The following is a 17,251-nucleotide window of genomic DNA, read 5'->3' as shown; positions in this document are numbered from 1 at the left end:
GTTTAAAAAAATAACTAATGAGAAATGCAATTTTCGAGTTCTTTTACAATTGTATACTGTATATGGGTCTAAAGTTTTAAATTATGCCATCATATAAAAAACTATTATGTTGCCCTTCTCTCTCTATGTGTATGTCCCAACGTTCACATTTTTTGTTAAAACACATTGTACATGATGATGACTCTCAAAATGACTGTGGTGACTTGAGCCCTTTGTAAAAACTCTTGTCAATACTTCAATACTTTGCAAGTGGTCAAATATAAAAATGCAAGGGAGTGAAAGGTGTCCACTTAAAAGACAAAATTGAATATTAAATCGTTCCTGAATTCAATATTTTCAAATCGACTTTGTCAATAATATTCAAATATTGAATGTAAGGGGAGGTCACTGCGTAGACATTTTAAATATATTCGTGTCCTTTAACCTTAAACCGGAAACAGCATGTTGTAGAGCGTAACAAACGGTCGGCCCAGTTGTCTATCCTAAATTATGATCGGACCTGCTTGAGGCCATCAGAATTATTAATGTCGTTCATCTTTGTCGTGAATTTTTTTTTTTTACTTTTATGTTATAAAAGGAATGGCAATATTACTATATTATAGTATATTCCATACTTTTTTAGGAGTCTATCATGAACTATTTTAATGCATAAATACGTTGAAACTGTTGTCTATCACAGATTATTTAGCTTGACGAAATAGGCTATTGAGCAAACAGATTTTAGGCTTAAAAGTATCACGTTTATGAAACTGTTGTCCGCATCTCAATAATGTGTACCTTTTAATACGAAGTTGTTAGTGTCTATCAAAGAAATATTTTAATTGATATTTATGTATGTCATACAAAAATAACCCTATCATATACCATTTCTTTTATGGACATTTGAAGGTACATATTAACAAAATCAATTGATATATTTTAAAAGTGTAAGTGAGAAAGAAATAGAATTGGCTTCAATTGCCAATCAATAATTTCTGCTCACAGTCTGCAGTCTATCACAGATCAATGAGCAATTGCAATGACCAACAGTTAACACAAACGCTTCCGTGGGAGGGGGGATGGCACACCCGGCACATGCCCCATCACTAAGGTCTTCAAAGTTTGCATTCTATCTCAAAGGAGTGGAAATTAATAAACTACACCTTTCAAATGCCATCATGTGCAGGCGATGTGAACTCATTAAAACAACAAATTCAAACAGCGCAACCTCCTTTAATTATGTCCTCTTGATGTTTCTTCATCCGTTATATACAACAGTTTCCACGTCTTCCAACAATTTCCAATACTGGTGAAAATGTATCCATCATCCGTGTGATATTTGTTGAAAACAAGAAAAGCATACATGCCATAAAACTGAGAAAAAAGTTATTTTCTCCAGTCTTGTAGCAGAACGCAATCCTTGAACATGTGCAAGATATGTCATGAAGTCAATATCACCACTACTTGAAGGCCACCGATGTGTTATGTTCACTTGTATGTCTTTCTGATGTCTTCACAAATTGCTTACGTCTAGCGGACCCTTGGGGGGAGGGGTACGCCCCTTAGGTATGTCCTCTCTTGGGGAGCGGAGTACGCCCCTTAGGTATGCCCTTTCTTGGGGAGCGGAGTACGCCCCTTAGGTATGCCCTTTCTTGGGGAGCGGAGTACGCCCCTTAGGTATGCCCTCTCTAACGTCTATTCCTGAACTCTCCCCTGCTTTTAAGATAAACTTTCATAACCAGTATCACTTATTACCTTATTATTATAATAAAATTCATTAAACTTATCTTGAAGCCATATGATGGCAGATAAACAATGGTTAAAGTTAAATGAACAGTAATGTTCATTTCTATTTTTTTTTATTGATAAGATTAATCCCAGTATGAAAGATTCATTTTATATTAGAAAATAAATAAAATATATATGTTTAGGAAAGACAATTAAGAAAACCATGTTTTATGATAGACAATATTTTTTTATGTAAATGATAAATAAGAAAAAATATTCTTATTGTCTATCATGAAATATATATTTCTTATTGTCTATCATGAAAAATATTTCTTACTGTCTATCAAGAATTGTTTTTATTATTGCCTATCATGAAATATCTTTCTAACTGTCTATCATAAATATTATCATATTTTATGATAGACAATAAGATTTTTTTTTTTAAATATTTCTTATTGTCTATCATGAAAAATATTTCTTACGGTCTATCATGAATTATTTTTATTATTGTCTATCATGAAATATTTTTCTGTCTATCATAAATTTTAATACATATGTTTAAATTAAATATTTCTTATTGTCTATCATGAATTTTTTTCTTACTGTCTATCAGGAATTATTTTCATTATTATCTATCATGAAATATTTTTCTTACTGTCTATCATAAATTTTAATAAATATATTTTATGATAGACAATACGAAAACAAATTATACATAATTACAGTAAAGCAAAAACCATGATTGACTGTAAGAAACTTACTACTTGTGTTTTCATGTAATTATAGGACAAATAAGAAAAATATAAATAATTCTTATTGTCTATCATAAATTTAAAAAACAACAACATATTTTACGATAGATAATAAGAAAAAATCTCGATAAACAGCTAAAGTTCAACATTTCAAGAATAATATTTTACGATAGACAAGAGGAACTGCGTTGATCATGAATGATAGATAATATGACAAATAAGACCACTTTTTTATGCTTCAACTATAAAATTTTCATAATTTGTTTTCAAGATAGACACCAAAAATGTGTTTCTCCTTTGTTGACTTTCGTCTATAAACTCGAAGTTAGAGCAATATTAAAACCATTACCAAGATTTCCAAATCCTTTAGGCGAAGACCATGACAAAAAACGAGTTGTCGTTTCAATTTCATGTGTTCGAATCGCATCCAGTCCAGAGCCTCCAATAAACGTTTTTGCATGGTCGCCGCCATGTTGTATCCGTCGATGCTATTGTCTATCTCAGATTATTATACGACCTCTTATTGGGCATCACAATTATTAATATACTGTAAAGTAATGTAAAGTAGCTCGACTACCGTAAATTGGTCGTTTTAGGTGATACAACATGGCGGCGACCATGCAAAAACGTTTATTGGAGGCTCTGGACTGGATGCGATTCGAACACATGAAATTGAAACGACAACTCGTTTTTTGTCATGGTCTTCGCCTAAAGGATTTGGAAATCTTGGTAATGGTTTTAATATTGCTCTAACTTCGAGTTTATAGACGAAAGTCAACAAAGGAGAAACACATTTTTGGTGTCTATCTTGAAAACAAATTATGAAAATTTTATAGTTGAAGCATAAAAAAGTGGTCTTATTTGTCATATTATCTATCATTCATGATCAACGCAGTTCCTCTTGTCTATCGTAAAATATTATTCTTGAAATGTTGAACTTTAGCTGTTTATCGAGATTTTTTCTTATTATCTATCGTAAAATATGTTGTTGTTTTTTAAATTTATGATAGACAATAAGAATTATTTATATTTTTCTTATTTGTCCTATAATTACATGAAAACACAAGTAGTAAGTTTCTTACAGTCAATCATGGTTTTTGCTTTACTGTAATTATGTATAATTTGTTTTCGTATTGTCTATCATAAAATATATTTATTAAAATTTATGATAGACAGTAAGAAAAATATTTCATGATAGATAATAATGAAAATAATTCCTGATAGACAGTAAGAAAAAAATTCATGATAGACAATAAGAAATATTTAATTTAAACATATGTATTAAAATTTATGATAGACAGAAAAATATTTCATGATAGACAATAATAAAAATAATTCATGATAGACCGTAAGAAATATTTTTCATGATAGACAATAAGAAATATTTAAAAAAAAAAATCTTATTGTCTATCATAAAATATGATAATATTTATGATAGACAGTTAGAAAGATATTTCATGATAGGCAATAATAAAAACAATTCTTGATAGACAGTAAGAAATATTTTTCATGATAGACAATAAGAAATATATATTTCATGATAGACAATAAGAATATTTTTTCTTATTTATCATTTACATAAAAAAATATTGTCTATCATAAAACATGGTTTTCTTAATTGTCTTTCCTAAACATATATATTTTATTTATTTTCTAATATAAAATGAATCTTTCATACTGGGATTAATCTTATCAATAAAAAAAAATAGAAATGAACATTACTGTTCATTTAACTTTAACCATTGTTTATCTGCCATCATATGGCTTCAAGATAAGTTTAATGAATTTTATTATAATAATAAGGTAATAAGTGATACTGGTTATGAAAGTTTATCTTAAAAGCAGGGGAGAGTTCAGGAATAGACGTTAGAGAGGGCATACCTAAGGGGCGTACTCCGCTCCCCAAGAAAGGGCATACCTAAGGGGCGTACTCCGCTCCCCAAGAAAGGGCATACCTAAGGGGCGTACTCCGCTCCCCAAGAGAGGACATACCTAAGGGGCGTACCCCTCCCCCCAAGGGTCCGCTAGACGTAAGCAATTTGTGAAGACATCAGAAAGACATACAAGTGAACATAACACATCGGTGGCCTTCAAGTAGTGGTGATATTGACTTCATGACATATCTTGCACATGTTCAAGGATTGCGTTCTGCTACAAGACTGGAGAAAATAACTTTTTTCTCAGTTTTATGGCATGTATGCTTTTCTTGTTTTCAACAAATATCACACGGATGATGGATACATTTTCACCAGTATTGGAAATTGTTGGAAGACGTGGAAACTGTTGTATATAACGGATGAAGAAACATCAAGAGGACATAATTAAAGGAGGTTGCGCTGTTTGAATTTGTTGTTTTAATGAGTTCACATCACCTGCACATGATGGCATTTGAAAGGTGTAGTTTATTAATTTCCACTCCTTTGAGATAGAATGCAAACTTTGAAGACCTTAGTGATGGGGCATGTGCCGGGTGTGCCATCCCCCCTCCCACGGAAGCGTTTGTGTTAACTGTTGGTCATTGCAATTGCTCATTGATCTGTGATAGACTGCAGACTGTGAGCAGAAATTATTGATTGGCAATTGAAGCCAATTCTATTTCTTTCTCACTTACACTTTTAAAATATATCAATTGATTTTGTTAATATGTACCTTCAAATGTCCATAAAAGAAATGGTATATGATAGGGTTATTTTTGTATGACATACATAAATATCAATTAAAATATTTCTTTGATAGACACTAACAACTTCGTATTAAAAGGTACACATTATTGAGATGCGGACAACAGTTTCATAAACGTGATACTTTTAAGCCTAAAATCTGTTTGCTCAATAGCCTATTTCGTCAAGCTAAATAATCTGTGATAGACAACAGTTTCAACGTATTTATGCATTAAAATAGTTCATGATAGACTCCTAAAAAAGTATGGAATATACTATAATATAGTAATATTGCCATTCCTTTTATAACATAAAAGTAAAAAAAAAAAATTCACGACAAAGATGAACGACATTAATAATTCTGATGGCCTCAAGCAGGTCCGATCATAATTTAGGATAGACAACTGGGCCGACCTGTTGTATCACCTAAAACGACCAATTTACGGTAGTCGAGCTACTTTACATTACTTTACAGTATATTAATAATTGTGATGCCCAATAAGAGGTCGTATAATAATCTGAGATAGACAATAGCATCGACGATAACGAACAAATCGAAAGTAAAACGACACAAACACAACAAAAAAGGTAGAATTGATTGTGCAACCAGTGGTGGTGGTGTTAGTAGTTTATACTCCGGGTCCCGGCGTGAGCACATTGAAGGGTCCCAGAGTGACAGTTCAACCACCGCACACATATCCTGAGCGGTTAACCAGTACTAGGTGCCTTCACCTCTGCAAGGAACTGACAACTTCTGTACATGCCAGGGGCAGTGGTACAGTGTGAATGGTCGTAGAAAGGATTTCATAACCAATCACAACAGAAGTGACTTGGTCCGCCCGGGAATCGAACCCGGGTTGTCCGATTCGCAGTCCAACGCTCTACCGACTGAGCTAACCGGGCGGACATAAGTGCAACCAGTCCCTGTGGTTTTCATATAAATACTTGGGTCAATGCATTAAGATATCCCTAGATGGCATTTGTATTTTGATATACAGTCGAAACCCGTTGGCTCGATATTTTAGGGACCGGCCAAAATACAAGCCTCGTGAATATCGAGCCAAGCGGGAATGCTAACCGAATGTGTATTTATCTTTGATACTTTTATTTGTTAAATTACTTAACTTCGTTATATCCTAAACGAGTTACTTAGAGAACTTCACCGAACACATTATATGTTACCTTACTTTAATTTGACTTAGTTCGCGTACCCACATCGTTATGTTCGCCACATTACTCAGTGTTATACTCAAGTCGATTGTAACCACGGCACTCTCATGTCCGGGGGTAAACTGGGGATTGCCAGGGAAATGGGCTGTGTTTTTTTACCTTCCAGGTGGCCCCGCAGTGCTGGGTGAATGCGTAGGTTTTGTCTTTACATCAAAAATAGCGGGGAATGGGCCTTTACCTAGTGTCCCTGGAGTCGAGGGCATTTTGCGGGGATTTAACCAGTAGTTCGTTCCCGCACGGGGGGGATTTTACCCTGGCTTGACTAGACCAAAAGTCAAAGTCCCCACTATTCCCCGGACCTTGGGGGCCTGGTTAGAATTCACTGGTGCTTAATGCTTACACGCCAGCTTAATTCGACTAAAATGTCGCTTTGTAGCGGGGAATGGGCCTTACCTAGGGTCCCTGGAGTCGAGGGCATTTGGCAGGGATTTTACCAGCAGTTCATGCTCTGCAGGGGGGGTGCTTTGGTTTCAATTGACTGGTGGATTACTGGTACATGTACACATTGGCGTATGCTGCAGAATGTTGATGTTGTCTGCATTTTGCTTTTTAGATTCACGTCCACCCTCAACAGCCATTTTGGCCCCATACTTTTGATGTAGCTTTTACAGTATGTTTTCTCTTTTTTCCCTGAGTTCCTAAGGCTGAAATTCATCTGGGGATGCTGATTTAATGTGAATGAAGCCTTCTCAAAATGCAGATTTATACTTGTAATGAAGTAATTTTGATGTATTGTACTTATGCCAACTAAAGATAGAAATTAAAATGATGGTATGTTTGTTCAAACTGTTAGGCTAGTTTAATTTGATTATAATTATGATACCATTTAAGCAAATCTAATCAGTAAGCACCTTTTGCCAATGTCGAGCTCATTATTATAAAATATGGTGTGAAATTCTTACCTGGTACCGCAAAAATGACATCCAGCCAAGCAAATAAAACAAACTATGAAACTCGAACAAGGAACCGAAAAACTGACATCGAGTGTGGAAAAAAATTCACCTGTGGCCATGCCCCTCTATCAATAACCAAAAATATTCCCAGGCTTATAAATTATGATGGCAGGTAAATATTACAGAACAATAGTAAGTTCTTGTGATATAGTACTACAGTACCCCCAACAACATATATATAGGTGAGGAAATATTTATCCGTTTTTGTCAATTGATATGGGTGGGACAACCATTGGGAGTGGCATAGCTAAGCACCCTGCCCCTTTGCATGATCCTACCAGTGTAACTGATACCCGGTTTAATTTCAGAAAGAGAGAAGTCTGCATCATTTTGCGCGTTAAGGAAACTTTTTTATCATTCATTATGTAGGGTTGCGAAAACAAAAATCATCAAAGACTCAGAAGCGTCTGTTTATATGGACTAGGAAAGGTCTATCATCTATACTTTCTGGCAATATACTGGAAGACAAATACTTTAAAACAAGCCGTGTGATGACATGTTTTTATTATAATAATATTGTCTTATAGAACCATGACATATAAATTATGTTCACTTAAATGTCATAGAGACTTTTGACGATTTTAGTGCTTGTCAGACTTGAAACAGGGATACATAACAAATGTCAAAATGGGAAAAAAATCCCTGAACTTTCATTATTTCGGTTACAACAGAACTATGCAGTTACTATTTTACCTTTTTATCAAATAAACATCAGGACCAGGGTCAACTATAGATGTCTTAGCATAAGTATACTGTATTTTATACATAAAATTTATCTAGTCAAGCGGTAATGTTCACAGTCCAATGGCATGTGGTGATGCCACTATATGTTAAAAAAGTAATAGTTACTGCATTCACTAGTTATTGAAAGAATAGCGCCAGTTGTTTTAGGTAAAACATGGGTGTAAGTTGTAAATTATCTGCGAACAACTAATTGCATGGTTTAGTGATGTTCCGATGATCGATTATAATCGGCGACAATCGATAGTATTTAATTAAAATCGATTATCGAAAAAAAATAATATATATATTAGTAAGTGTTCAGATGTTATACTTAACAAAATGGCTGATGAAAGCCACAATGAGCAAGAAAATGAAATATTTTTTATACAACAACACTTAATAACTTCAATCATAGACATAAAGGTATATGCATATAATAATTAAGAGTTTGATACTGTACATGAATAAAACTACAACTCAGGTACTATCTAGTATTTTAAAAACCGATTATACTATCGATGATCGGTTACTTGAGTGGAACCGATCATCGATAGTAAAATTGCAACCGATTCCCAACACTAGCATGGTTTAGATCAGTCTACATTTCCGTGTATCTGTTCTGATCTGGGATTAAATTTTTCAGACAAAAACAAATAAATCTCTTCAACATGGTACAAGCCTGCTCCTGGCTGTAGGCCATTACCTATGTAAATGCATATATATGTGTATATTCTTTTATAATCAGGATGAAGATCTACTTCTGTGGGAGTATTCGGGCAGGAAGACAAGATGCTGACCTCTATTTGCGACTTATTACGCAGCTGAAAACCTATGGAGAAGTGCTTACTGAACATGTTGGGGCTAAGGGCCTGGAGAACGGTTTGTACATTTTTAAAAATAATTAAATATAATAATATTGGTAAAAATAAGCCATTCATCTAGCTATCTGAGGCTTAATTTTACACAAAACATGTATCTGTGTTCAGTCAGGGACTTTTTGAGGGTGTAACCTCCTTTCAACCACCATGCATAATAAATATTTCTTCATTTTCTTTCCAAATCATGCATGACAGGTTATATTTAACAGTTTTGTGATTACAAAGTATGCAAACCAAATAATACCAAAATTTGAGTGTCTGCCTACCAGGTACCATATTCTCGAGTCCAGAGTTCTCCTTAAAACAATGCTGAACAGTACTAACGAACATAGATATATGATTGTTATCTTCAATATTGGTTGAAACATTTGTCACTTTGGTATGTAAATGTTTCCCTCATCATTTAATGTTCAAGCGATGGATAGATCAGTGTTTTTGTATTTCATTTTGATGAATAGATAGTAACTGTTTTCTTGTACTTTTTTTTAGGTGAAAAGAACAATACAGACAAGTTTATTCATGACAGAGATGTGGATTGGCTGAAACAGTGTGATGGTATACTTTCAGCTTTGACTTAAATGATCAAAATAAAAAATCCACATGTTTTGTGTACAGAATAAAAGAATCAAGGTTGGCTCCAGGATTTGTAGTTTGAGAGGTGTAACCTAGGAGTGTAAGCTTTGGACTTGCACCCCTCCCTCAGAACGAAAATTTATTGTGCTTAAAGTGAAGGCAGGGATGTTGGACAATTTTAATAATTTCTTGTCCAAAAAGGTGCTTTTCGGCATATTTTATTACTTTTGTTTTTCTATACCGAAATAAAAGTAAACTTGGACATTTTTATGGGGGTGAGGGCCGGCCGTGCCCCTGCGCAACCCTCAAATTGTCCCAAGTTTCTCTGTAACTGTTAAAGACAACTCCCAAAACCTGGGTCTGGCATTTAATTTTGAAAAAAATGACAAAAGATGTATGCCTGATGGTAGAACAGATTATTTTTTACCATCTTCACTCCTGTAATAGCATTTTCTTGAGTCTGAGAGTCAAACTTAAACTCAAGATGTTAGTAAACATTGGCCCAATTTTCAGTAATTTCAAACTTGATACAAACACATGTGGCTATGCAGAATCAGAAAAAAATACAATTCTCAATTCCAAACAGTTTGCTATGATATGCTTTTTCTTATTGAGTTTTCATCTATGTATAGCAATAAAGCAGTAATGAAATACTTTTCCAGTGGTTGTTGCCGAGGTGACCCAGCCGTCCCTTGGAGTCGGGTATGAAATTGGACGAGCTATCGATATGGGCAAAAGGATTCTGTGTCTATTTAGACCTGCTCCTGATAAACGTGAGCTTTTATTATATGCATATATTAATCAATGTTCAGTTGGAATATCATGTGTACGGCTGTATTCAAATCTAGCGACATTCCAAGCTTTCATATCAATAGTCCTGAAACTTGGTACACAATCATGAAAATCGGACAAATTTCTCAATCGATAATCTAATCTAAACGGACAACTATGATCAATCATTGAAAGTCAGGGCAAGAGCTTTTATTTAATTACCAGACCCACTCAAATTAAACCAAACTTGGCCAGTTGGTGGGCAGGTTTTGTGGGCTCTGTGAGATAAAAAAAACAGTAATTAAGATGTTTTGTTGTCAAGTTTCCCTTGTATTTGAAATGTATATCCTTGACCGCCTTTCAGGTCTGTCGGCCATGATAGCAGGAGCAGACAATGGTTCATCATTTATTGTGAAGAATTACCAGGAAGAGCAGGCCGCCCAGATTTTCTCCGACTTTTTCAAATAATTTGAAGATGGAGATTGATTTGAAGATATACCACCAAATTGTGTTCATTGTTTATAGCCCAATTTTGAATTCATGTGACGCTATAATCTTATTATGACTGCTCTGATATTTACCTATTTTTTTTAACAAAGAATATATTGAAATCAAAACCAACAGGCATTTGTGTGTCCAAGGCTATCATTCGACTAGTAAATCTCTCCATTGGTTGAACAGTTATGAAAAATCATACCAGGATGGTTCTGCATCATTTCAATTGTGTTTTTAGTGCCATAGACATCATTCCCGAGACTTATCACTGTTGCATGGCTTTGAAGGCTAAATCAGATTTAAACAATCGTTGAAAAATGTTGCTGTGCAGCTGGAGGTATAACTTGCCCTACATATTATTGACAGCATATTACTTTTTACCCATGCTATTTTGAGATTCTTAAATCACATTGTGTATTAAAAAATCAGAATTTTTTTTTTTTTTGTTAATTTGAGTTTCTCTTGTTATGTTTTAAATATACAAGACAAAAGTTGGAATAAGAAAGTGTGAAAGTTGGTATAAATATTTTTTATTTCCAAAATCCAAAATCTAATGAAACAACTTCAAAGTAAGCACATCTCACATACATGTATAATCTTAGACATACATGTACAATCTTAGACTTACATGCACAATTTTAAACATACATGTACAATCTTAGACATACATGTATAATCTTAGACATACATGTACAATCTTAGACTTACATGCACAATTTTAAACATACATGTATAATCTTAGACATACATGCACGATCTTAGACTTACATGTACAATCTTAGACATACATGTACGATCTTAAACATACATGTACAATCTTAGACATACATGCACGATTTTAAACATACATGTACAATCTTAGACATACATATATACATATACAATCTTGTACATACATGTACTTTGTTCAATAACAAATATTCAATATTAAACATTCAAAGGCAATCTTAAATATATACATATTATATCATGCAATACTATATAACAAGTCCTGTCATATTGATGGGTTTGTACATGATGCAGGAATAGGTGAAAACAATGGACTGTCATGAGAAATATTAACATAAATGAAATATAACATGGTTCAGATCTTAAATAATAAGCATGAAATGATCAAGATGTGTGTTAAGTAATGAGGACAAATTCTGAAAACTGAAAACTCAGGATAGTGATGGAAGGGCTGAACGCATATGGTTCGATTTTCATTTTTTTAAACCAGTATATGGGAATAGAGATTTACACAATCAGATGTTTATAATAATATAGAACTAGTATCTATCAGTCAACAACGCTTATGTAAATACACAGGCATCCGATAATCCAAAAACCTCATCATTTCTTCGAAACATATGCAATACTTCTAAATTTGGATCCATACAATTTTGGTGTCATTTAAAAGGGAAATGCTGACACTACTAATATCTAGAATAATAGAAAATATCCTAAAGATAGTTTTTTCAAAACGTGTTATGTTTCTTAAAAGAAACTGAAATCGTACATTTTAAGGCATATTTCACCATCTTTCAAGGGTCAAAACGCTTGTTTGTAATATCTTTTAGGTATTATTGTTTCTACACACATCAGCCCCTTTCAAATGATACCAAAATGATATGGGGTCATCACGAATAATTGTACACAGAACACCTGAATATTGTCAACCTCCCATTAATTCATCATACATGAATCTTGACAAAGAATTTTCTCAAAGTTTAATTTCTGTAAAAGTTTGACACTGAAGGCAGGAATGTGACTGATCTGGCGGCTGATGGGCTCAAACTATTTTAGCGTTGGGTTGGGACGGCACTTTACCCCACCATGCTGCATAAGCAAAACTGGCTTTTTAGAAGCCGTCTTGAGGGATCTCTCTGACTTACAACTTGAAGCAAACTGAATGTCAATACTAAAAAAAAATAAAGTAAAAACCAAAAGCAACCACCTAACTATTCATATCAATTAAAAAAATAAATATTTCTTCATTTTTCTATGATTTTTTATGGTCCCTGGCACTATAAGATCCACAAATCACATCCATGCATCTCATAATTTTTACTGGTATCATCTTTATGTGAGTCTTTTGGCACGCATGTTGCCGGGAGTGCCGTACAGCTGTGGCTCCCGCGCCTTATAATGCTCGTTAAAGTCTAGACGGAACGACAGGAAGCGCAGACTCACGTCCTGGTGGCTTGTCACCATCACCAGAAATTGCTGGACCATGTCCTGGAAATTATGGATTAAAAGTTTGATGGTCATTGAGTAGATAAAATAAGAGCTTGGCAGAGTGAACCCGAACAGTCGTCAATTTTTTTTCAGAAATGACAAACATTACTCGATAATAAAAAATGCAAGTTACAGATTTGGTCTTGCTAGACCTGGGCGTATAGTCTCTACCACGTTTTATTTGAATATCTTGAACGGTCTTAAGTAATGGCAAAGGTTCAAGTGTTTGCACTATGATGATGCCAACGACAACGACGCCAAGGCTTTCAAGCACCTCAGTGTTTTATCTTCAATGAATTAAATTTTGTTATTGTGTCATACAGAATCAGTAGATTTCAGAAAAAAGATGCCAAAGCTCGACTGATTTTTCAGTTCACCAAGGGGCATAACTCAACAACTATGTAAGCCACAGTGATTGGCCTTTCTTCTATTAGTATTATCAATATTATTGTTATTTCAAAGAGGTGCACTTAGGTTCATGTGAATAATTTAACAGTTTCTAAGTTATGGTCAACATTGTTGTCATCACAAGTTTTTGTATGAATCCAAAACCAACTACAATGATTATGTTAACATCAAGATTTTAAATTACAAAAGCAAAAATGTGCTACTACTTCAGTTTTAAAACCTTATTATAACTCGACATTCTGATTTCACCAATATATCTTAAGTTTGGCTACCGGACCAACTTTGTGAACACGCACCTGGTATGACTGTGCCAGGACGGCCATCTTGGCTCGTGTAGAGGGTATCACTGTCTTGAGGAACTCCACCCGGCGAGCACGCTCCTCTTCCTCCATTGCCTCAGTAATGCCCCAGTCACCCTGAAAACAGAAAATAATCTTGTATATGAATATATTCAAAGTTACTATCATTTAAAATTTCATTGCCTGGTAAACACATTTTGTGTTTAAAATTAATGCAAAAATGGTCAAGCCTTACTATTTATCTAGGCTCAAATTGCAACATATTATAATGTATTTTGTAAAGTCAACTTAGGGCACAACTAAAAAATTACAAAAAAACAATGCTATGTGCTACATTCATGTCATATCATTTGAATATATTGAATGGTTTTTGAGTTGTGGCCAAGTTTGATGACGACAACGCGTACATCGAGGTTCTACAGCAAGAGCAATGCATACAGATGACAATGCTCTGGTGTGATTGGGCATTGATTATCTAACCTCACTAGTTCTCTGTCTCTGGAGCTTGGCATAATGTTGGCGGGCCAGAAGCTCATGTTGCGCTGTCTCGTAGAAGGCGTCCTGGGCCTGCTGGAAGTCGATTATCAGATCGAATATCGTCCGCAGCTGGGTCAGAATGCCCTGGAGAGGAGGGATGGAAATGTTGAGGAAAATATAGAGATTATATTATAGGAAGCATAGAAGTTTGGTAGAGATATTTTCATTGTAAACAAATTCCCTTCAAATAGATAGTATATTAGAAATACTGGTACATTAGTTAACTTTGTAGAACCTACTTTAACCGAAATACTGGTACATTAATTTTGTAGAACTAACTTTAACAGAAATACTGGTACATAAAATTTTATACTGGTACATTAACCCATACACTATGTACAATAATTCATGGTCTTCTACTGAAATGTAATGATATGTGATTAAAATAGAATGACCAGTAGCCCACCACATGTATTTCATTAATTTTTCATTCAATGCTTTGTTTTCAACTATTAACCATGAATGGGCCTAGAAGTGGTTTGTTAGTAAACAAAGAAGACAAATCTTATTCTTTCTTGCAATATTGTTAACAGCACAGCAATCAATATTACCAAACAGCTCAAACCAGTTCACATGTTATGCAAATATCAGGGGTTCTAACAGGTGGTCAATCCTGAAAAGTAGCTGGGTGCCTGTTCCACTAGGGATTCATGCCCAAACCAGGGTTAAGGGCTTGGACACTTCTTGAAATTATTTCCAAAAGTCATTTATATTCATTTCAAAGAATGTCCTACTGTTTTCGTTTTAAATGTCTAAGGAAAAAAATAATATATACAATTGTATAAATGTCTGAAATTAAAAGCTCCCAATCCTGAAATCAGGATTGCGGTAATCCTGAACTTTAGAACCCCTGGCTCCAATTTCTCGAAACCTCTTAAGTCCCTTATAACAGGATCAAGCTAATCTCACTATTTTTGTTGTTCTATAAAATGTGTTCTATTTACTTATTAAAGAATTTTCAGAAATTATTTAGGAAAAATCTGTATGATTATCAGAAAAAAACATTTTTCATTTATCAAAATCCATTTTCAGTATGTATTTTGGCTAATTGAAATAAGCGACTTAAGCCTGTTAAGCTTAAGAAGTTTCGAGAAATTGGGGCCTGAAGTATGATATGATTGTGTACAGTGATGATTTTATCTCCTTTTGAAACTGTTGTTAATTGGGTCTTTCAAATTATGCAGGATCGAGGCAAACTGGTTACTAGGACTACTTACTGGCATTTGCATCTAGGTGAAACATTCACAGTGATACAAAAAGTTAGGTTGTAAACTAGATATTATACTTAAACATACAGAAACTTTAAACCTGAACAGTCATAGGATAAACATGTACATTAAAACAAACATGAATCTTCATGCATTTAAAAAAAAAACACACAACAGACTATGATGGACTTCATTCTACAATCAGCTTAATGTCTGATTATCAACAAAGCATTTTCTGTCAATTGCGTGGCACAAGTTAGACCATGTCAAATTGATTTTATGCTTTAGCATCCAACAAAAAACAAACCTTAATATCTTTATTGATTTTACAAATAAAACAATCAAAAAGCAACGATCATACAACTTCAAAATAATCGCAGTCCATACAAAATTAAAGTTCTCTTTGTATATCTTTACTCAGATGTTTATTTCATGAACTTACCGATTTAGTGATTAAGCTCTAAAAAATCATATTTAGTTGATTGATTCAGACTTCGGTGAATGATTTTGTTCCTTTTGAAGGCTGAAAACCAACCTGTCTGATTATGCTAAACATTGAATCAATTTTGCCTGGCCTTAGAGCTAACACCAGCTTCATGTTCATGTCCTGAACCCTGCCCCACCACCAGTAAGCCACATCATACCCCCCCCCCCCCCCCACCACCAATAAGCCACACCGTATCCCTGCCCCACCACCAGTAAGCCACACTGTATTGTGAGCAGAGACCTGATATGTCACTCTCCCCCTACTATCATCATGCTAATTTACATGGAAAACAGATTAATGTCAGAACATGCAAAAGAGAATCAAACAATTAGTATAACTATATGAAAGGTCATAATAATTCTTGCACAATGTTTCATAATTTATTATTTATCTCTGATCTGAAGATGAGGCAGTCAGCACATAATCTCGTTATTAGTGCTTATTCAAAAACTATCATGCAAGTGAAACAATTATTAACTATTCTTAATTTATCAAAATCTTTGCAAAAAGCAATAGATCTCTGCTTATGATTTAGCCCTAATGCAGGAATCCATTCATTTTACTGAACTCAATAATACATCTACCCACCCTTGACTGTTCATCCAGAAGACACCGTGTGATAACAGTGTCTAGGAACACCTGATGCGCGGCTATAACACAGTCCAAGTCTTTCGCCTCCCGCACCTTCCCCAGTAGTTCATGCCAGGAACACTCCAGTACCTGGGGAATACAATATTTACAATATAATGTTGGACCACACTATGTAATTAATGTCTAGGAACACCTGATGCGCGGCTATAACACAGTCCAAGTCTTTCGCCTCCCACACCTTCCCCAGTAGTTCATGCCAGGAACACTCCAGTACCTGGGGAATACAATATTTACAATATAATGTTGGACCACACTATGTAATTAATGTCTAGGAACACCTGATGAGCGGCAATAACACAGTCAAGGTCTTACGCCTCCCGCACCTTCCCCAGTAGTTCATGCCAGGAACACTCCAGTGCCTTGGGAATACAATATGTACAATATAATGTTGGACCACACTATGTAAATAGTGTCTAGACACCTGATGCGCAGCTATAACACAGTCAAGGTCTTACGCCTCCCGCACCTTCCCCAGTAGTTCATGCCAGGAACACTCCAGTGCCTTGGGAATACAATATGTACAATATTATGTTGGACCACACTATGTAATCAGTATCTAGGAACACCTGATGCGCAGCTATAACACAGTCAAGGTCTTACGCCTCCCGCACCTTCCCCAGTAGTTCATGCCAGGAACACTCCAGTGCCTTGGGAATACAATATGTACAATATAATGTTGGACCACACTATGTAATTAGTGTC

The 17,251-nt window shown here is 34.8% G+C and overlaps 2 protein-coding genes and 1 non-coding gene across 3 annotated transcripts in view; 1 reads left to right on the top strand and 2 right to left on the bottom strand.

Annotated features, from left to right (window-relative positions):
* Positions 1-5,568: 5,568 nt before the first annotated feature.
* On the top strand, positions 5,569-11,177 carry LOC128231968 (2'-deoxynucleoside 5'-phosphate N-hydrolase 1-like). The gene is made up of 5 exons (XM_052945270.1): positions 5,569-5,707; positions 8,771-8,904; positions 9,393-9,458; positions 10,139-10,249; positions 10,612-11,177. The coding sequence occupies exons 2-5, from the start codon at positions 8,772-8,774 to the stop codon at positions 10,713-10,715; spliced, it is 414 nt and encodes a 137-aa protein (XP_052801230.1). The 5' UTR covers positions 5,569-5,707; position 8,771; the 3' UTR covers positions 10,716-11,177.
* Positions 5,951-6,027, bottom strand: Trnar-gcg (transfer RNA arginine (anticodon GCG)). Its single transcript has one exon. It is a non-coding gene; the product is annotated as a tRNA-Arg (tRNA).
* Positions 11,178-11,255: 78 nt separating the features above from the next.
* LOC128231967 (gamma-tubulin complex component 3 homolog) overlaps positions 11,256-17,251 on the bottom strand; it is a 38,034-nt gene continuing 32,038 nt past the window's right edge. The window contains exons 24-27 of the mRNA XM_052945268.1: positions 16,487-16,618; positions 14,147-14,287; positions 13,664-13,783; positions 11,256-12,959 (exon numbers count right to left, since the gene is read on the bottom strand). Coding sequence (XP_052801228.1) covers positions 12,804-12,959; positions 13,664-13,783; positions 14,147-14,287; positions 16,487-16,618 — 549 coding nt within the window. The 3' untranslated portion in view covers positions 11,256-12,803. The remainder of the gene's footprint in view (positions 12,960-13,663; positions 13,784-14,146; positions 14,288-16,486; positions 16,619-17,251) is intronic.

This window comes from Mya arenaria, chromosome 4, assembly GCF_026914265.1.
Source record: "Mya arenaria isolate MELC-2E11 chromosome 4, ASM2691426v1".
NCBI classification, from domain to species: domain Eukaryota; kingdom Metazoa; phylum Mollusca; class Bivalvia; order Myida; family Myidae; genus Mya; species Mya arenaria.
This window is presented reverse-complemented; position numbering and strand designations above follow the sequence as displayed.